Source organism: Dendrobates tinctorius, unplaced genomic scaffold (genome assembly GCF_039654945.1).
Source record: "Dendrobates tinctorius isolate UK_male_01 unplaced genomic scaffold, ASM3965494v1 ptg000254l, whole genome shotgun sequence".
In the NCBI taxonomy this organism is placed as follows: domain Eukaryota; kingdom Metazoa; phylum Chordata; class Amphibia; order Anura; family Dendrobatidae; genus Dendrobates; species Dendrobates tinctorius.
The window spans coordinates 12,111,961-12,134,832 of NW_027361921.1; the positions used below are offsets into that span (position 1 = coordinate 12,111,961).

At 43.7% G+C, this 22,872-nt stretch overlaps 1 protein-coding gene across 4 annotated transcripts in view; it reads left to right on the plus strand.

Moving 5' to 3' along the window:
* STAT1 (signal transducer and activator of transcription 1) overlaps positions 1-22,872 on the plus strand; it is a 630,302-nt gene that overhangs the window by 301,184 nt on the left and 306,246 nt on the right. For all 4 annotated transcript variants that reach the window (XM_073558164.1, XM_073558167.1, XM_073558166.1 and 1 more), the window contains exon 14: positions 6,410-6,451. In XM_073558164.1, coding sequence (XP_073414265.1) covers positions 6,410-6,451 — 42 coding nt within the window. The remainder of the gene's footprint in view (positions 1-6,409; positions 6,452-22,872) is intronic.

A 22,872-nucleotide genomic window follows, 5' to 3' on the forward strand; every position in this document is an offset into this window, starting at 1 on the left:
TGAGTGGTACACAAAATCATGGAGACATGTCCAATTTTGATCCACGACTCTGATCAAATTAAAATCTATGGGTCCATTAAAAATATCAGACATCCCTTAAATGCCATCTCTTAAATGTTCGTTATTCATGGACTATATGATAGGAGAAGTTTGCGAAAACTTCATTCTGCTTTTTTTGTTTTTCCTTCCGGGAAATACTGATAAAACTCCTGACCAATCTCTGATGATAAGAACAGACACACTAAACTGATGGAACTCTAACAAACCGCTTATTAAACTCTTTTGCTCAATACCTGCTTGTTCTGCACAGGTCCCATCTAGGCTGGCTCAGCCAGCGATTTCGCTGCTCAGTTTCTTGTCATTTCAACAGAGCAGCACCTTCTCTACCGGTCTGTTCTGTGGTCCGGGTGTCGATGTCATGCTGATTGACAGCCGGCTCCCCACCATTAATTAATGGGAAATGGCTTTTAATTGCAAATCCCCTCTCCCTCTCTTTCTCAGGACCTTATTCACAATTGCAAATCCCAGTAATAGTTTTTTTTAATCTTTTTTTAGAAGCGACATTGAATGTTATTCAATAGTTTTTTATGTGATTACTACGGTATGGAAGGTAACTGTTAGTAAATGTATATCTGTTATTAATTGGCTGACACTTTGGCTGACAACCAGATCTAAAAACTCAATTTGGTGCTTATGCATAGTTGAAAGTAAGACAAATCCCCTATAGATTATTACCAGTGATGATCGAGTGCTGAAATGCTCAAGTGCTCGGTTCTCGAGTTGAGCACATTGGACGCCGCTCAGACGTGCTCGACTCGGGTAGCGAGCCTAACGGCAGTGAATAGGAAACGCAAGCATTTTTCTGCAGGGTTGAGGGGTAGAATGAGAGATGGAGGTGTAGAGAAGGAATACCGGGCTTCAGTGCGCCGCTGGGGGACCCGAGCCCTCGAGCACCACGCGATACTCAGCACTGCTCGATTCATCACTAATTATTACTTGTTTTTAGATAGAATCAGGTGATATCTCCGCACCATCCCATACAAAGAATAAAACAGCAATGTACATTGTATACACGATAATATATTTTTTAGTGCGTTGATGTAAATAAAAAAGTATCCAAACACAACGATCAATAGATTGACATTCACAGGTGCCACCTTGGTATGCAAAATAATTGTTTTTCGAAATTAAATCCAAGGTCTCCCTTTTGAAGTTCTTTTGAAGTGGTGGAATAGTGGGGTCTTGATCAAGAAAAAATTCAACACATTAAAGGCCTAACTCTGATCAGTATTAGTATACAGTGAGGTCACATCCTAAGTTAATGGGGTGCTGCCATAGAACATATAGGTAATGCTGTAGAAATCATGTAAAGAAATGCTGTTGTAAATTAAACGTATTACAAATTGTGCCTCACTCAAAACCTATGTACCTTTTGAGGGTCAGTATGGCGCCCCCTAGTGATAGCATTACTGTTATCCACGTCTGTCCAGCTAGCCCTCTTCAGAGGCTGAACATCATGCACAGTTACTTCAAATGGCCATGCAGGTTAGATAGTGTGACATGCCGTTATTTGACAATTTGTAATGGCAATTTAAATAAAGTTTTGTTATTTTAGGCACTAGGTCTTTGTATGATTTTCTCTTGATTTGTGACTTGTAGGCATATATGATTTTCTGATTTAATAAATATATTTGGTCAGCACGGTGGCTCAGTGGTTAGCACTGCAGCCTTGCAGCGCTGGGGTCCTGGGTTCAAATGCCACCAAGGACAACTTCTGCAAGGAGTTTGTATGTTCTCCCCGTGTTTGCGTGGGTTTCCTCCGGGTTCTCCGGTTTCCTCCCACATTCCAAAGACATACTGAGAGGAAGTTTACATCAGACATTGACTTATAGGCGGAACTTGTGGTAAAGTTTCTTTCATTGTGCAAATTGTCTCTTCAGAGAGGAAGAGAACTAGAACTCTAGTGCCGCCAATAGTAAGTAGCGATCCTAAAAGTCAATGTCGGCCGTTTAATGAGCCTTGCCACATGACATAGGATCGACATTGACTTCTAGGATAGCTACTTCCTATAGAGTTCTAGTCCTCTTCCTCTCTGAAGAGACAATTTGTGTGAGGAGTCAGCTTCAGCTGAGTCGACTTTTCTTTAGAGTGGACCCTCTGGGTCGTGGCAACCAACCAACGAGGGCGAGCTGACCTTGTGAGGAGCCACCCTCTATACAGGGAGTGTCAGGGGCAAGACCAAGGGGGTGAGCCACCACGACTGCTGGGACTAGACGGCCGGCTCAAGGAAGACACAATATGAGTGTCTGATGACCAGGGACGTGCAGGAAACAAGACAAGACGTAAGTTCAAGGTACAGTTGTGGCCAAAAGTATTGACACCCCTGCAATTCTGTCAGATAATACTCAGTTTCTTCCTGAAAATGATTGCAATCACAAATTCTTTGGTATTATTATCTTCATTTAATTTGTCTTAAATGAAAAAACACAAAAGATAATGAAGCAAAAAGCAAAACATTGATCATTTCATACAAAACTCCAAAAATGGGCCAGACAAAAGTATTGGCACCCTCAGCCTAATACTTGGTTGCACAACCTTTAGCCAAAATAACTGGGACCAACCACTTCCGGTAACCATCAATGAGTTTCTTACAATGCTCTGCTGGAATTTTAGACCATTCTTCTTTGGCAAACTGCTCCCGGTCCCTGATATTTGAAGGGTGCCTTCTCCAAACTGCCATTTTTAGATCTCTCCACAGGTGTTCTATGGGATTCAGGTCTGGACTCATTGCTGGCCACCTTAGAAGTCTCCAGTGCTTTCTCTCAAACCATTTTCTAGTGCTTTTTGAAGTGTGTTTTGGGTCATTGTCCTGCTGGAAGACCCATGACCTCTGAGGGAGACCCAGCTTTCTCACACTGGGCCCTACATTATGCTGCAAAATTTTTTCGTAGTCTTCAGACTTCATAATGTCATGCACACGGTCAAGCAGTCCAGTGCCAGAGGCAGCAAAGCAACCCCAAAACATCAGGGAACCTCAGCCATGTTTGACTGTAGGGACCGTGTTTTTTTCTTTGAATGCCTTTTTTTCTCCTGTAAACTCTATGTTGATGCCTTTGCCCAAAAAACTCTACTTTTGTCTCATCTGACCAGAGAACATTCTTCCAAAACGTTTTAGGCTTTTTCAGGTAAGTTTTGGCAAACTCCGGCCTGGCTTTTTTATGTCTTGGGAGTAAGAAGTGGGGTCTTCCTGGGTCTCCTACCATACAGTCCCTTTTCATTCAGACCCCGACGGATAGTACGGGTTGACACTGTTGTACCCTCGGACTGCAAGGCAGCTTGAACTTGTTTGGATGTTAGTCGAGTTTCTTTATCCAACTTCCGCACAATCTTGCGTTGAAATCTCTTGTCAATTTTTCTTTTCCGTCCACATCTAGGGAGGTTAGCCACAGTGCCATGGGCTTTAAACTTCTTGATGACACTGCGCACGGTAGACACAGGAGCATTCAGGTCTTTGGAGATGGACTTGTAGCCTTGAGCTTGCTCATGCTTCCTCACAATTTGGTTTCTCAAGTCCTCAGACAGTTCTTTGGTCTTCATTCTTTTCTCAATGCTCAATGTGGTACACACAAGGACAGAGATTGAGTCAACTTTAATCCATGTCAACTGGCTGCAAGTGTGATTTAGTTATTGCCAACACCTGTTGGGTGCCACAGGTAAGTTACAGGTGCTCTGTTAATTACACAAATTAGAGAAGCATCACATGATTTTTCGAACAGTGCCAATACTTTTGTCCACCCTCTTTTTTATGTTTGGTGTGGAATTATATCCAATTTGGCTTTACATTAGAACAATTCTTTTTGTGTTTTTTCATTTAAGACAAATTAAATGAAGATAATAATACCAAAGAATTTGTGTTTGCAATCATTTTCGGGAAGAAACTGAGTATTATCTGACAGAATTGCAGGGGTGTCCATGCTTTTGGCCACAACTGTATCTTTATTAAGGACAACTTCAGGGTAACATCAGGTGCAAGATGTGATAACACAGGGAAAACACAGCAAGGTGCGTGCAAGGGCACGCCAAGGTCCATGGCATGGTACGTGCTAGATGGCATGCCTGGGTACAGGCAAAGGCACGATGACGTCGGACTGCGGACAGCAGGCAACGATCAACAGGGTCATCAGGTTCCGGACCTCTGATGGCGATCGGCAGGATCTGGGCATCCTGCAGGCAAACCGGGGTTCCAGGCAAAGTTCAAGGCAGGGTGCGTGCTAGGGACACGCCAGGGTCCAAGGCAAGGTGCAAGGCAGGGTTCAACACACTAGGCAAGGTGCGTGTATAGGAGACACGCCAGGGTTCAAGGTCCAACGTCCTGGGCGCGATAGAGGAGTCGCCAGGATTCAAGATTCAAGGTCCTGCGCGTGCTATAGGCACGCCAGGGGCACGGTACAAAGAATGGTCCTGGCCGTGCTAGGTGGCACGCCAGGGAACAAGGCTAGCAGCGGGTCCCACACGTGCTAGAGAACATGTTGGGCCTTGAAGGTCAGGACTGATGTCCTGCGCGTGCAAAGGGGCACGCCAAGGTCAGGGTTCAAGACAAAGAGCAGAGCACAGAACAAGGTACAAGCAAGACAAAGATTCATGACAGGTCATAGAACTCAGAACACGACAGAGAGACAAGGTTCAGGACAGAACAAGGATAGCAAAAGACTTGTGCAAGAGTAGCACGGAAATGCACAGTGCGAGAAACAGCGTGAGTGCAAGGGAGCACGGAAACCACGACAGGGGCACCGGCAGGCGGTACCGGCTATAGGCACAAGCAGGCGGGCACGACTAGAGGCGCACGGCTGAGGCACAGACAGACGGAAACCACAATAGCACTGGACGGCGAGCACGGCTGTGCCACACAGGCGGGCACGACTAGAGGCGGCACGGCTGAGGCACAACAGGCAGGCACGGGGCGACCAAGCACGAGCAAGAGGGCACGCAGTCACAAGGCAGGGCTAGGCAAAGGTACAGGACAGAGATGCGTGCGAGACAGCACGGCAAAGCCTGGTACGAGAGGTGCAAGAGCGCAGGAAAACCGGAGACTAGACACAGAGTTCAAGGCAAGGTCCTGCGCATGCAGAGGGCATGCCAGGGGCAGAGTTCAGGGGAGAGAGCGGAACGTAGGCAATAGCACAGAGCAGGGTACAGAGACATAGGACTAGCAGCGGAGCATAGGCTGAAAACCAGAGCCGGGTCAAGGCAGAGCCTTGAGACTAGTCAGGGAGTGTGCTAGAGAGCACCAGAGGACAGAGTCTAGCAGCGGAGCGTAGGCCGAAGCCCAGAGCCGGGTCAAGGCAGAGCCTTGAGACTAGACACGGAACACAGGACGAACAACAAGGCAAGGAAGAGCTTAGGCAAGACATAGCAAAACAGGCTAAGGCAGAGAACAGCAAAAGTACTACAAGGCAAAGCAAGGCAAGGACAAAGATGGCACGAGAGACGACACAAGACATGGCACGAGACAAGAGACAGAGTACAAGCACAGAGTGTGTGCAGAGACGCACGACAGGGCAGAGTGCAGGGGCACAGAATACAGGGAGCGACTGAGCAGACCAAGCAGCCATACAGGGAAGCAACACGATACTCAGGCCCCAACCATAGGAAGGGGCGGTCTGATATAGCACCATAGCACCTGGACTTCGGGGTCAGGACCAGGGAACGACTTCCGGTTCAGATCCTCCTGGGTCATAGAGAGTGTTGCTAGATCATACTGGCTGGACCATAGAGAAGGTCACATGATCAGGGGTTCCAGGAATACAGAGGATTGCAGAATCAGACAGTGCTGGAACATAGTAAAGGTCACATGATCAGGGGTTCCAGGAATACAGAGGATTGCATAATCAGACAGTGCTGGAACATAGGAAAGGTCACATGATCAGGGGTTCCAGGAATAAAGAGGTTGCAGAATCAGACAGTGACGGATGGTTACCTAGCAACGGCGTGCAGCCATAAGGTAAGGCGTGCATGCACACTGCTCTAGGCGTCTTGCAGCATAACAGTCATGAGGTGCGCCTGTACACACAGGCGAGACCCGCGGGGCGCCCGCAGGGACCCGGACCTGGGGACAATGAGGCATGACAATTGGGATCATGCAGCGCAAGCAGCATGACGGGCATGACAATTTGCATATTTCCCAGAGAAGCATTGCCGCTTAAAAGTCTCCTCATCTCGGCATGCTTAACATGTCACTCTCTGCAAGGACAAACATTACCCCTTTCATTGTGCAGGACAGTTAATTTGCATATATGACCTGTGTAACATTACAGGAGTCTCTAAAAGTGATTGAATGTCATGTAGAAATCCAATAATTACAAAATTATTTTATTTATTATACCATCTGTCTTTGTATGTTTCCCTACAGCAATTAAAGGAGCAAAAGAATGCAGGATGTCGAACAAACGAGGTAATGAATCAGTTTTTCTTTCTCAACTTAAAATCCATACTTTGCTATTAAACATTCTGTTATTATTTCAATCTAAATGTAATGTAGTTAATGTTTCACTTGGTCTAAAAAAACAAACAAAACAAAACCATACTGCTACCAACAAGAACCTTCACTACATACATCCAACAGTCTTGTGTAATAGAGTTGAGAAAAATAAAAGTCTGTGAATTTCTCATTGTGGTCATGGGGTTTAGTACAGAGGTGGGCAATTAACTTTTCTGTTACTGTTAACTGTTGCGGAGGTCCGAACCAATAGGCTGAAATAGATTCTGCTCAACAATAATATTAACATATTCATTTTAATAATTATTAATAATAATCTTTATTTTTATATAGCGCTAACATATTCTGCAGCGTTTGACAATTTGCACATATTATCATAGTTGTCCCCGATGGGACAATCTAAATTCCCTATCAGTAAACCGGGGTCACACTGCGTTATGGCAGTCCGTTAGACGGACTGCGTTACACCGCGGCATAACATGGTGTAGCGCAGTCCGTTAATGCTGCCATTGATCCTCACTATCGGGCGCATCGCGACGCATGCCGTAAAGCGGCATGCTTCGTGGTGTGTCGTCATTCAGTGACGGAGCCTCGGACGCGGTCTGCAGCGTCTGAGGCTCCGTCACCGCTAGCGCAGATAAATCGTTGAACGGGCTGCCTTAACGCAGTATCAACCTGGCCTAAGTCTTTGGAATGTGGGAGAAAACTGGAGAACCCGGAGGAAACCCACGCAAACATGGGGAGAACAAACAAACTCTTTTTAGAGATGTTTGAACCCAGGACTCCAGCTCTGCAAGGCTGCAGTTTTAACCACTGAGCCACCGTGCCGCCTTTTTTACATTAATATTATTGTATTACTTAATATTGAGCAAAAGTAAGTATTCTGACACCCCCTATAAACTGTATGAACCCACAAAGAGCCCCCCTATATACAGTACAAATCTACACACTGACCCATATATAACAAAAAATGTAATTTATGCTCAGCAAGTAGTTTTTCCATAAACTTTTTCTATGCGACCAACTAGCTAAACACCGAAGCAAGTCCATATCTCAGCCAATAAATAATTTGTACAACCTAATGGCAGGAATAGATGCCCATAAAAGTTGTGCAAACTAGAGCACCAGTAATAACCCCACTGAAAGCCACAGTTTATAAATTATTTGTCTCTTGACAAACCGCACCTCTCACTACATCATGAATGACGAATTTGAAGTAAGTCATTGTCAGAAGATCAACTGATGACGGCTTCGAAATAAATAGCTGTCTCCCTTGTTGTAATACTACAGCAAATCATGGAAATATTTTTCAAAGAACTTGCATCAGGTGGAAAATATTTTTTACACCCCCTCTTCTTCAAGCCTGCAAAATATCTCTCCAGTAGGAGAGGGGCCCGGATATTTTCTTTGGGCTCCCACAACTTCTCCTTAGGACCAAAGTCCTTCCAGTCCACCAAGAAAAAGGTCTTTCTCCTTACCCTTTTCGTGGCCAAAATATTTTCTACCTCAAAAACATCCTCCTCGCTGACGGGATCAGGAGTGATACCCGGGTCCATAAAAAATTAGCTCAAGATTACTGGTTTGAGGAGGGAAACGTGAAAAGAATTAGGCACACGTAATGAGGCAGGCAATTTCAACTTGTAGGAGACTGAATTAATTTATTTTAAGACCTCAAAAGAACCAATGAAACGAGGTCCCAGTTTATAAGATGGCATCTTCAAACGAATGTACCTGGAGGAGAGCGCACTTTGTCACGAGGCTGAAAAGTCGAAGCATCCAGACGTCTCCTATCGGAAAATCTCTTCATACGCTGCAACACATTCTCTTGGGCAGTCTTGGTGTCGCTCCACACCTTGGAGAAATCTTCAACAAGAGTATCTGCGCCTGGAATGCCCGAGGACCCAGAGACAGGTGTTACGAACCCCGGGTGTACCTGCTGGAAGGCAGGAGGCTCGCCGCAGTAAGGGAGACACGAGTAGAGTGGCGGAGAACTCACCAGGCAGCGAGCAGGACCTGAACCACGTGACTGAAGGGGAGTGGCCGAGGGTGGAGACAGGCGCCGGAGTGCAGTGGAGCCGGACGGCGCCGGAGAGAAGTCAAACGTGCCGAGGTGAAAACTTGGAGGTCAATGAGGTACCGGGGGTGAGACGGAAGGATAGTCAGGAGAAAGCCGAAGGTCAGGGAGCTGAACCGAGCAATGAAGTACCAAAAGAGACGCATGGAAGCGAAGTCAGAACAGACAGGCCAGAAAGTCAGAACTGAGGAAATCAAACAACGAGAGACACCAAGCAGAGAAGCTGAGAGAGTAAACAATCCAGGTCATACATGGAAAGAAGTCAAACAAACGCAGTATGCACACGCACACCAGGAGGTCAGACACACAGCCAGAATGAAAGTATAACTGACAGAGAATCCTGGTTCAGAGTGGGTATAAATATCCCTCACAGATCCAAAAGGAGGCCACATACAATTAACCCTGAGAGGGCAGGGCATGAACCCTGTTCAAACCATGACAACAAGAAGAAGGATTGCGGGTTGGAGTCCAAACACAATCTGGAAGGGAGACTTAACAGAAGACTCACTCACATGATTATTGTAGGAGAATTCTGCCCACGGTTACAACTTGACCCAGTCATTGTGATGAATATTGTTGAAGTGACGCAGGAACCCGGACATGATCTGATTGATTCTCTCCACCTGATCATTGGATTGTGGATGATACGCTGAAGAGAAATCCAACTCCATGTTCATTAGTTTACAGATCGCCCTTCAAAACCTCAAAGTGAATTGGACACCTCTATCGGACACAATGTGAAGAGGAATCCCATGGAGACGGAAAATATGTTGGATGAAGTAAAAATATGTTGGATGAAGTAGTCAGCAAGTTCAGAAGCAGAATGAAGACCAGGCAGAGGGATAAAGTGAGCCATCTTGGAAAAATGGTCCACCACAACCCAGATAACGAAGCAGCCAGAAGAGATGGGGAGGTCCATAATAAAGTCCATAGCAATGTGTTGCCAAAGGACTAAAGGGACGGGAAGCAGCAGGAGATGTCCGGATGGAAGATGCTTCACAGTTTTATTTTGGGCGCTGGAGGGACAAGCCGAGACGCATTCCAAGATGTCTTTGCTCATGGTAGGCCACCAATAGTAACGGGAAGTTGCAAAGTCTTCCTCTGCCCAGAGTGGCCCCAGCGAAGAACTCGCCTTCTGTCCGATCTACCTACCAATGTCTTACCTGGGGGAATCTGACACAGATTGACGCAATCTGCTGTCACCATTCGGGAGGGCTCAATGATGTGTTGTTGAGGTTCCTCCTTCAAGTCAGGAGGCGTAAAGGACCTGGAGAGAGCATCGGCCTTGATGTTCTTACTGGCAGGGTGAAAATGAAGAACAAAATTATATCGTTCAAAAAACAGAGACCATCTGGCTTGATGTGGATTCAACCGTTGCGCAGACTAGAGATAAGCGAGATTCTTATGAACGGCAAAAATGATGACCTGGTGAACTGCTCCCTCGAGAAGATAACGCTACTCTTTTAGGGCAAGTTGGATGGCCAGGAACTCCCTATCCCCGATGGAATAATTTCTCTCAGAAGCAGAAAAACCTTTGAGAAAAAAACGCAAGGGACCAACAGCCCCGACGAAGACTTCTGGGTGAGAACCGCTCCAGCGCCTATGGAGGAAGCATCCACATCGAGGAAGAACTTTTTGTCTGCAATCGGCCCATGGAGCACGGGCTTGGAAGAGAAGGCCTTTTTTAGGGAAGTGAACGCCTCCTCTCCCTCCGTAGTCCAATCCTTGTAATTGGCGCCTTTTCGGGCCAGAGCAGAGATGGGAGCCACTCGAGACGAGAAATGTGGCATAAATTGACAGTAATAGTTAGCGAATCCCAGGAACCGTTGAATCGCTTTAACCCCATTCGGCCGGGGCCATTTGAGGATAGAGGCCAACTTTTCAGGATCCATCTTCAGACCACTAGACGAGACAGTGTAACAGAGGAATGGCAAAGAAGGCTGCTCGAAGACACACTTCTCAAAGTTGGCGTACAGCCTGTTCTCCCGAAGTATCTGAAGAATCTGGCGGACGTTTCTCCGATGTGTGGCCAAGTCTGGAGTGTAGATCAAAATGTCATCCAAGTAGACAACAACACAAGAATACAGAAAATCCCTAAAAATATCATTCACAAACTCTTGGAAAACAGCAGGGTTATGGCTAAGCCCAAATGGCATAACCTGATATATAGTGACCATCTCAGGTGTTGAAGGCCGTCTTCCTCTCGTCTCCCTGGCATATGTGAATCAGATTGTAGGCACCCCTGAGATCCAATTTGGTGAAAATGTTGCCTCCCCGAGACTGTCAAACAATTCTGAAATAAGTGGCAATGGATATCTGTTTTTGACCGTGATCTGGTTTAAACCCCTGTAATCAATACAGGGCCGTAGAGACCCGTCCTTCTTCGTGACGAAAAAGAAACATGCGCCCGCCAGAGAAGACAACTTCTGGATGAACCCTCTAGCCAAGTTCTCCTTGATATACTCCGACATGGCTTGGGTCTCTGCCTGGGACAATGGATAGATTTGACCCCGAGGAGGGGACGTCGCTGGTAGCAGTTCAATGGGACAGTCATATGGCCTTTGGGGTGGCAACATCTCAGCTTCTTTCTTATCGAAGACGTCTGAAAATGACCAGTAAGAAGATGGTAAACCCCGCAGGGAGGATGGCGGGTCAGAACGGTGAGCTGGACGGACAGAAGCGAGACATTTGTTGAAACAAGAGTCTCCCCAGCGCAGAATCTCATCGGTCCTCCAATTCATCACAGGCTTGTCTGCTTGAAGCCAGGATAAACCTAGAAGCAAGGGGTGAGACAAACCAGGCAACACATTAAACAAATTTTCTGTGTGTGTCAGACCTACCCGAAGCTCCACTGGCTCAGTCTGGAAACGAATGGGCTCTGTCAGGGCTTTGCCATCCATGGAGGTAATCAGTACAGGGTTGTGAAGGTGCCGAACAGGAATCTGGAAACGGTCCACCACGCTTTGCTGAATTAAATTCCTAGCAGACCTGGAATCCAGATAAGCAGTCTCCGAGAAGCTGACGGTGCTGAAGGACAAGGCCACAGACATTAGCAGAGAAGAAGAGGAACGATTTTCGCCCAAGATTGCCTCTCCTACAGACCCTAGGCTCTGGAGTTTCCTGACCTCTCAAGACAGAAGCAGATCAAATGTTCGGAACTGCCACAGTAGAAACACTTCCCGTCAGAGCGGTGCACCTTCTGGCGCTGCTTCGCCAAGTCCACCCGGTCAACTTGCATGGGCTCTGAGGAAGAAGCAGAGTTATGAGAAACAATAATCCTTTGAAAACTGGGTGCTGAGTGAAAAGGTCTCCTCTCCTGCCTAGCCTCCTTGGAGCGCTATTGAAACCGAAGATCAATCCTGGTCGCCAGTGAAATCAGAAACAAAAATAGGAGAGAGGAGGGCGTGCTCCTGGTGTGATTCCTGGTGGCAAAGTGGAGGAGGTAAAGAACAAAGTATACTAACCTGCCGTAGTTATGCTGCCGGAATAACCACATTTGCAGAGCCTGTGGTGCTTATCGTGCACTATTCACTGTCCCAGCTTCCAGGTTCGGAGGTTAGCCGGTTACATGGAAAATCACGTGATGCTGATGTCACCGCAGATCCTCCATCTTTCAGGTCTTACAGGATGGTTGATAGTCTGCTAGGAACATGCTGCACAAAGCCGCTCACCCAGAAGGGTGTAAAATGCAAGGAAAGAAAAAGTGTGGCTGATTAGGGCGCTCAGACCAAGACAGACACTTGTTTTAGATAGTAAAGAAACTTCTTTACTCTCCTCACAAAGCTTTTCGGCGGTGAATCCGACTTCATCAGGTGGTGACTAGTGTAAAGCCCCCGTCACACACAGCAATCTCGCAAGCGAGATCGGCTGCTGAGTCACAAGTTTTGTGACGCAACAGCGATCTCACCAGCGATACCGCTGTGTGTGACACTTACCAGCGACTGGCCCCCCTGCCGGGTATCACTGATCGTCCTGGAATGGCCAGGACATTTTTTTGATCGCTGGTCTCCCGCTGGCCAGCACGCATCGCTGCGTGTGGCAGGCGGGAGACCAACGATCAGCGAGCTGGCGCTGGTAATTAAGGTACACATCGGCGCTTAGAAACCCGATGTGTACCTTAGTTACCAGCGCGCTGGTGCAGGGAGCTGGTAACCAAGGTACACATCTGGTTTTTAAGTGCCGCGCGCCGCTTGGAAACCCGATTTGTACCTTGGTTACCAGCTCCCTGCACCACTAATTAAGGTACACAGTGGGTAACTAAGCGACGTGCGTCACTTGTTACCCGCGTGTCGCTGGTGCTGATCGCTGGTGAAGCTGCCTGTTTGGTAGGGCCCTAACAAACAAGGGGTATTTAAAGAGAGCTAAATCAATTACCTAATTTAGACAAATTAACCCCTTCCCAGCTTGAAAGCAAATAGGTTGATAACTGCATACAATAGTTGGTTGAGAAAAGAGAAGGTTTCAATTCAGGATAATGGGGTATTAAATGGGTAGAAGTGTATTTATTACATCTAAGAAACAAAAAACAATACAAAATAAAAGGCAAATGAACATGGAAAAATTATAAAAGGTTTGTTTTTTTTTCTTCCCTTTCCGTGTTTTTGTTATTTAAAAATATTTCTGCTGATGTATCAACAAAAAAGCGGGGAAGTTAAAATTGCATATTCAAAAGCTAAGTTTTTTTTCTTCATATTTTAATTTTTTAGTAACTGTTAACCAATGGTAAAATAAGTATGACTCTCTCAAAAGTTGACAACATGGAATAAAAAAGCAAAATTATACGGTGTTGATCAGAGATCTCAGGGAATCTAAATGAAAAAAGTATCTTTTCCCTTAAACATAGGATAAAAAGCGTTGAACAATGGAAAAATCAAATTAAAAAAAAAACACATTTTCAAGATTAAGATTGAGGCCCTCAGGGTGTAAACAACCCAACTTGAAATTTCAGTAACTTTCCCTATTGATGAGTTGTCTGTACCTGTCATTTACGGTGTCAGAGATGTGGTCAATGATTGTCACCTTTAATTGTTTATGATCTTTCTGATGTTCAGTTAGGAAGTGTTTTGAAACGCTGTGTTGTAGAAACCCATTTTTTATATTTTGCCTGTGTTTATTGAGGTGTACATGTATGTCCTGAATCGTGCGGCCCACATATTGCAGGCTGCATGTGCATTCCAAAACATAAATAACGTAAGAGTATTGACCGTTCTACCTGAATTTCATCTGGAATGTATCTCGTGTTGTCCTAGAGGAAAATGTTGTAGCCCCGTTGACTAGTGCACCGCAACATAGGCACTTAGGTGCTCCATATTTGAAGCACCCAATGAAACCCATGCCCGTAGATGTGCATTGTCTGGATCTTGTAGATTGTGAGCCCTCGCGGGCAGGGTCCTCTCTCCTCCTGTACCAGTTATGATTTGTATTGTTTAAGATTATTGTACTTGTTTTTATGTATACCCCTCCTTACCTGTAAAGCGCCATGGAATAAATGGCGCTATAACAATAAATAATAATAATAATAATAATAAATTGTAGGGAAATTAGACTAGGTGCAACCAAGTTTTTTAGGGAGCGATTTTTTCTATAGATGTTACTGTAGATTTTCCTGGGAGGTGTTTTTCTAGGACTGGATCATTTTTGAGGATGAACCAATGTTTATTCAGCAGTTTTGTCAGTGTTCTGGTTGATTCATTATAAGTTGTAATCAGACTATGTTCAGCTCTGCTGGTGTTGACATTCCTTCCAGATTTATTGGCATCCATTTTTTCCAGACAAGACTCCTGGGTTTCCCTTTTAACCCTATTAAAGGCATCCTCCTAAACCTTCTTAGGGTATCCTTTATTCTTAAACCTATCTCTAAGGATTTTAGATTCCTTAAGAAAATTGGATTCAGGCTACAATTTTTGCTGATGCGCCAGCACTGTCCGTATAGCACATTTAGGATCCAACTTGGTAAGTGCCCAATATTGAAGGTGAGGTAACTATTCACATCGACTGTTTTGAAGTGGGTCGAGGTGTGCACGATTCCACCCTCACCTCTTTGAATATAAAGATCTAAGAATTGTACACCCACCTCTGATATAGTAGAGGTAAAACTGAGCCCCCCCGTGGGTTCAGGTTCAAATTATCAATGAAAAGAGATAACTCTTCAGTGGTCCTGGACCAGATTAAAAACAGATCGTCAATAAAGCGCCTATAAAAATATGTCCTGCGGTGAGAGGGGACATTTGTCTAGAAACAGTGATTCAAAGTGACCCATAAACAGGTTGGCATAACTGGACGTGAAACGAGTCCCCATTGCACAGTCCTTGATTTGTTTATAGGCCACACCTTCAAACGTGAAAACATTGTTTTTTAATGTAAAATCAATGCCATCAAGGAGGATTTTTTTCTGTTCAGTTAATATAGTAGGGTCTTGACAAATAATTATCATCAGATTTTAGACCCAAGACATGGGGTATATTTGAATAAAGAGAGCCTACATCTAAGGTACAGAACAGGTATTGGTTTTAGAGAGGCAATTTTTTTAATGATGTGTATAATCTCTAAGGTAAGAATTCAAGGTTATCACATACTTCTGCGTCTAAAGGTCGATGTAGTGGGAACGGTTTGCCGTGATTGAACTAATCCCAGAAATAATTGGGCGACCAGGCGGGTTATCAATGTTCTTATGGATTTTTTGTAAAAAAATAAAAGAAAGGAGTCTGACAGTATTGAATGTTCAAAAAACTCTTTTCTCTTTTATCTAATAAACTTGGGCGGCAGTTTGAATCCTTTCCTTGTATTCAAGGAAAATTTGAACTGATGTGTCGCACCCAAGTTTTTCATAATAGTCCCTATCCCCAAGGATTCTCAAACCTTCACGTATGTAGCAACCACTGTTCATGATAACAATACCCCCCTTTGTCTGCCCCTTCATAGTGATGTCATTATTTGTGTAGTGTAGTTATGCTTAGCTTTAGTCAAGTTATCACGCTTTTTATCTTGGGTGAAAGAGCTAAGGTCTTTCAAAATTAGCTGCTGAAAGGTTTCAACATGTGTCCCTTTATGTTGAACCGAGCAAAAATTGGAAACATTTTTGACAGGAACATGAACAAATGGATTGTCTGATTCAAGGGATTGTGTGCAATCATTATTTGACGGTGTCTCATTCGGTACAGACTTCTTTTTCTCCTCAATGAGGAAATGTCGCTTAAGTGTTATTTTACGGAAAAAATTATTAAGGTCAAGATAGAGAGCAAATGTATTAAAGGGTGCTATTGGGCAGAAGGATAAACTATGACAAATAAACCATGATAAATTTCCCCCTTTGATAATACATGGTTGGATATATTAAAAATACCAAGAGTTTTGGGGTCTTTTTCAACACTATTGTGACCCTTCAAAGATATTTCTGGTGTACAAGATGTTGTAGCTATGATAGTTACATCAATTTTGTCTTCTTCATGGATGGATCTGAAGGTGCTTGTAGGTCTGTGCTTATTTCTCCCACTTACCCTACACCCCCTAGACTTGTTTTTATTTTTGAGTGTCTGCCTGGAGCCATTTGAAAAAACTGTGGGATTTTAGTTTCCCGTAGCCTAGTATTTTTTTTCCCTTCAGTGGAAGGTTTAACGATGCTATGCACCTGTTCCACGGCTAAAGTTAAAAGTTCCTCAGAAGAGGTGACCTTTCTCTGAGGGCGTGGTGAGCTATTCAGTGTTTCAATTCTGTTAAGTGTATTATCAATGGATTGTTCTAATTGTTGGGTTTGGTCATCCTGGGGCGAGGGACTTGGATGGATTGTCAGGATAGACAAATTCATTACAGCATTATCTGAGTTGGTCAATGGTATGCTAATATTATTCAGACCAAAGTCTATTGGTATTGGGCTTGAAGAACCGTGATTACGCACAACATCAAATTCCTGATTATTGTCGAGTGGAACCAGCTTCAACCAGTTAGTCAAATCGATCTGGGTTACCATCTCGATACTTTCAACTTCAGTTACATTTGGCTGTGCCCTAGAAGTTATAGGTTTATTAATATTGTTTAGGGATTTCTTGTGATCGTCATAAATCTTCCTTTGTTTCTTATTCAAGGAAACAGGTGCCCTAATGCTAGTGTTTGTTAGATTTTGAATACTAGAAATGTTAAATTTTCCACTGATACCGCTGGGGAAGGTTAACGTGTCCCTTGTTTCTTTAGTTGATTCCTATAGGGATAGTTTTTCCCCAAGATTGACTTTAGTTTCGTTCCTATCCCTGCCTAGTTTAGAGGCTTTCCGTTTGATGGTATCATCTTCCAATTTAATTAACTTTAATTTCAAGTTGCTACCTGCTTCAGGGTAGTCCACAAGCAGGGAATATAAATCTAAAGATTCCCTGAGTGCCTTCATTTCATCTAGTGCATTCATGGCTAGAGATTTACTTTTTGAAATCAATAATTTCATCATACCAAGGGAGCAATTGAATATATGTTGGTCCCATTCTTGAGTAAAAATCTTGGGGAAAAGAGGATTTTTGATTGAGGCGCAATCCCCTGGGGATAATCCCCTCATGTATGTACTGTTGGAGAAACATGATCTATATGGTTAACAATTTCAATTTTACACATGGATTCGTAGACAAGAAAAAGTTCAAGCATACTGTATGTTTCCTGTCCTCAGTGTTTAGGTGTCCAAGTGTTCTCATGGTGGGTTTGTTAGGGGAAGTTCCCTCTTTATTGCCCAATGCTTCATTAATGAGTATGTGTCTGAGTTTCCCTGTTATTCTTATAGAACTCCATTTAAAAAGAAAAATGTGAATGGTTATATCATAAAATGAACTTTTTCGAAAATCCATAAGGACATTGATAACCCCCCTGGTCGCCCAATTATTTCTGGGATTAGTTCAATCACGGCAAACCTTGAACCTAATCTTGAATTCTTACTTTAGAGATTCTACACATCTAATTAAGTTGTTAACCCCTTCACGACCAAGCCTATTTTGACCTTAACGACCAGGCCATTTTTTGCAATTCTGAGCAGTGTCCCTTTATGAGGTAATAACTCTAGAACGCTTCAACGCATCCTAACGATTCTGAGACTGTTTTTTCATGACATATTGGGCTTCATGTTAGTGGTAAATTTAGGTCAATGTTTTTTGCGTTTATTCATGAAAAAATCAGAAATTTGGCAAAAATTTTGAAAATGGTCGCAATTTTCAAATTTTGAATTTTTATTCTGTTAAACCAGAGAGTTATGTGACACAAAATAGTTAATACATAACATTTCCCACATGTCTACTTTATATCAGCACAATTTTGGAAACAAAATTTTTTTTTGTTAGAAAGTTATAAGGGTTAAAAGTTGACCAGTGACTTCTCATTTTTACAGCAAAATTTACAAAACCATTTTTTTAGGGACCACATCACATTTGAAGTCACTTTAAGGGGTTTATATAGCAGAAAATACCCAAAAGTGACACCATTCTAAAAACTGCACCCCTCAAGCTACTCAAAACTACATTCAAGAAGATTATTAACTCTTCAGGTGCTTCACAGGAACTAAAGCAACGTGGAAGGAAAAAATGGACATTTTAATTTTTCCAACAAAAATTTTCTTTTATCATCAATTTTTTCATTTTTGCATGGGTAACAGGATAAAATGGATCCTAAAATTTGTTGGGCAATTTCTCCTGAGTACACCGATACCTCATATGTGGTCATAAACCACTGTTTGGGTGCACGGCAGGGCTCAGAAGGGAAGGAGCGCCATTTGACTTTTTGAATGGAAAATATGCTGGAATATTTAGCGGTTGCCATGTCATTTGAAGAGCCCCTGTGTTCCTAAACATTGGTGCTCCCCTACAAGTGACCCCATTTTGGAAACTAGACCCCCCAAGGAACTTATCTAGATGCATAGTGATCACTTTGAATCCCCAGGTGCTTCACAAATTGATCCGTAAAAAAAGTACTTTTTTTTCACAAAAATTTTCTTTTAGCCTCAGTTTTTTCATTTTTACATGGGCAACAGGATAAAATGGATCCTAAAATTTGTGGGGAAATTTCTCCTGAGTACACCGATGCCTCATATGTGGTGGGCGCACAGCAGGGTCCGGAAAGGAAGGAGCGCCATTTGACTTTTTGAATGGAAAATTAGCTCTAATAGTTATCGGACACCATGTCGCGTTTGGAGAGCCCCTGTGTGCCTAAACAGTGAAAAACCCCCACAAGTGACCCCATTTTGGAAACTAGACCCCTTAAGGAACTAGATGTGTATTGAGCACTTTGAACCTCCAAGTGCTTCACAAAAGTTTATAATGCAGAGCAGTGAAAATAAAAAAAACATTTTTTTTCCCTCAAAAATGATTTTTTGGCAAGCTATTTTTTATTTTCACATGGTTATCATAAAAAATTGGACCACAAAAGTTGTTGTCCAGTTTGTCCTGAGTACGCTGGTACCCCATATGTGGGGGGGGGACCACTGTTTGGGCGCATGGCAGGGCTCAGAAGGGAAGGAGCGCCATTTGACTTTTTGAAAGGAAAATTAGCTCCAATCGTTAGCGGACACCATGTCATGTTTGGAGAGCCCCTGTGTGCCTAAACTTTGGATCTCCCACACAGATGACCCCATTTTGGAAACTAGACCCCGTAAGGAACTTATCTAGATGCGTAGTGAGCACTTTGAACCCCCAGGTGCTTCACAGAATTTTAGAACGCAGAGCCGTGAAAATAAAACATTTTTTTTTCCTCAAAAAAATATTTTTTAGTCCGCAATTTTTTATTTTCACAAGGGTAACAGGATAAATTGGACCCCTAAAGTTGTTGTCCAGTTTGTCCTGAGTATGCTGGTATCCCATATGGGGGTGAAACCACTGTTTTGGCACACGTTGGGGCTCGGAAGGGAAGTAGTGATATTTTGAAATGCTGAATTTGCTGGAATCGTCTGCGTGCATCATGTTACATTTGCAGAGCCCCTGATGTACCTAAACTGTGGAAACCCCCCACAAGTGACCCAATTTTGGAAACTAGACCCCCCAAGGAACTTATCTAGATGTATGGTGAGCACCTTGAACCCCCAAGTGTTTCACAGAAGTTTATAACGCAGAGCCGTGAAAATAAAAAATCTTTTTTTTTTCCGTAAAAATAATTTTTTAGCCCCCAATTTTTTATTTTCCCAAGGGTAACAGGAGAAATGATTTTTAGCCCGCAATTTTTTTTCCACAAGGGTAACAGGATAAATTGGACCGCAAAAGTTGTTGTCCAGTTTGTCCTGAGTACGCTGGTACCCCATATGTGCGGGGGAACCATTGTTTGGGCACACGTCTGGGCTCAGAATGAAAGTAGTGACATTTGGAAATGCAGACTTTGATGGAATGGTCTGCGGTCGTCACGTTTGCAGAGCCCCTGATGTGCCTAAACAGTAGAAACCCCCCACAATTGACCCCATTTTGGAAACTAGACCCCCCAAGGAACTTATCTAGATGTCTGGTGAGCACTTTGAACCCCCAAGTGCTTCACAGAAGTTTATAACGCAGAGCAGTGAAAATAAAAATCATTTTTTTTCCGCCATAATAATTTTTTAGCCCCCAATTTTTATTTTCCCAAGGGTAACAGGAGAAATTAGACCCTCAAAGTTGTTGTGCAATTTGTCCTGAGTACGCTGATACCCCATATGTTGGGGTAAACCACTGTTTGGGCACACGGCGGGGCTTGGAAGGGAGGGAGCATCGTTTGACTTTTTGAATGCAAAATTGGCTGGAATCGATTGTGGCACCATGTCGTGTTTGGAGACCCCCTGATGTGTCTAACAGTGGAAACCCCTCAATTCTAACTCCAACCCTAACCTCAACACACCCCTAACTCCAACACACCCCTAACCCTAATCCCAACCCTAACCATAACCCTAACCACAAGCCTAACCGTAATTCCAACCCTAACCCTAATTCTAACCCTAACCTTAATTCCACCCTAACCCTAATTTCAACCCTAACCCTAATTTCAACCCTAATTCCACCCTAACCCTAATTCTGAACCTAGCCCTAACCCTAGCCCTAACCCTAGCCCTAACCCTTGCCCTAACCCTAGCCCTAACCCTAGCCCTAACCCTAATGGAAAAATTCAAATATTTTCTTTATTTTATTATTTGTGCCTACCTATGGGGATGATAGAGGGGGGGTTTATTTACTTTTTATTTCATTTTGATCACTGTGAGAGTTTATCACAGTGATCAAAATGAATGAATGGAATCTGCAGTGGCGGGCGCACTGCGCATGCGCCCGCCATTTTCCAAGATGGTAGCACCCATGATCCGGGACCGCGGGACACCAGGAGCGATAGCAGCACTAGGCAGATACCGGGGGGGGGGTGATCGGAAGCTGGGGGGAGCGGAGGAAAGGCAGGGGGAACAGATGATGACAGCGGCGATGTGCCCCCAACAGTGACCGATCGCCCCCTCCAGCCAGTGTACGGAGGGGTCAGATAACAGTCTCCAGCCATGTCTGATGCTACTGCAGCATCGGCCATGGCTGGTTTGTAATATTTCATCAATTTGGGGGGGGGGGTGAAGCCACGCCCCCTGTGGTGAAGTACAAAGCCCCCTGTATCTGCTGGTCGGGTGACCTTTCATTGACCCCGGTCACCCAACCCACAGGGGGCCTTTAAAGTCATGACACAGCATATGCGTCATTGGTCGGATTGGCACCGACTTTCATGACGCATACGCTGTGTCACTGGTCGGGAAGGGGTTAAAAGAAGTGCCCCTCCAAAACCAATACTTGTTCTGTACCTTAGATGTAGGCTCTCTTTATTCAAATATTCCCCATGTCTGAATCTGTTAATTATTATTTGCCTCAAGACCCGATTATATTAACTGAACAGAAAAAATTCCTCCTTGATGGGTTTGATTTTATATTAAAAAACAATGTTTTGACGTTTGAAAGTGTGGCCTATAAACAAATCAAAGGTTGTGCAATAGGGACGCGTTTCGCGCCCAGTTATGCCAACCTGTTTATGGGTCGCTTTGAATCACTGTTTATAGACAAATGTCCCCTCACCGCAGGACATATTATTTTTTTATAGGTGCTTTATTGATAATCTGCTTTTAATCAGGACCACTGAAGAGTTATCTCTTTTCATTGATAATTTGAACTTGAACACGCGTTGGACTCATTTTTACCTCTACTATATCAGAGGTGGGTGTACAATTCTTAGATCTTTATATTCAAAGAGGTGAGGGTGGAATCGTGCACACCTCGACCCACTTCAAAACTGTCAACGTGAATAGTTACCTCACCTCAAAGTGGGCACTTACCAAGTTGAATCCTAAATGTGCTATACGGACAGTACTGGCGCATCAGGAAAAATTGTAGCCTGGAATCCGATTTTCTTAAGGAATCTAAAATCCTTAGAGAGAGGTTTAAGAATAAAGGATACCCTAAGAAGCTTTTGGAGGATGCCTTTAATATAGTTAAAAGGGAAACCCAGAAGTCTTGTCTGGAAAAAATGGATGCCATAAATCAGGAAGGAATGTCAACACCAACAGAGCTGAACATAGTCTGATTACAACTTATAATGAATCAACCAGAACACTGACAAAACTGATCCAGTTCGAGAAAAACACCTCCCAGGAAAACCTAACATCATCTATAGAAAAAATTGCTCCCTAAAAACCTTGGTTGCACCTAGCCTAACTTCCCTACAAACCAGACAAATGACATCTACGGGCATGAGTACTACTGGGTGTTTCAAATGTGGAGCACCTAAGTGTCTGTGTTGCGGCGAACTAGTCAACAGGGCTACAACTTTTTCCTCTAGGACAACAGGAGAAACATTTCAGATGAAATTCAGGCTGAATTTTCAATACTCCTACGTTATATATGTTTTGGAATGCAGATGCAGCCCGCAATAAGTGGGTCACACGATTCAGGCCATATATGTACGCCTCAATAAACACAGGCAAAATATCAAAAAATGGGTTTCTACAGCATAGCATTTCAAAACACTTCCTAACTGAACATCAGAAAGATAATAAACACTTAAAGGTGACAATCATTGACCACATCTTTGACACCGTAAATGACAGGTACAGACAACTTATCAATAGGGACAATTATTGGATTTTCAAGATGGGGTGTTTACACCACTTGTTTTTCTTATCTTTCAGGTTACAATCGGGGGCTTATCTACAGCATTACAGAATGCTGTAGATAAGCCCCTGATGGCGGTGGCCGCATCTGATAGGGTTAAAAGTACGTGACAGATTCCCTTTAACAGTTTAGGAATTTCATAAATGTTTTTTCCAAAAATGCAGCATGTGTTAGTATGCTAAAAAAACCCTGTA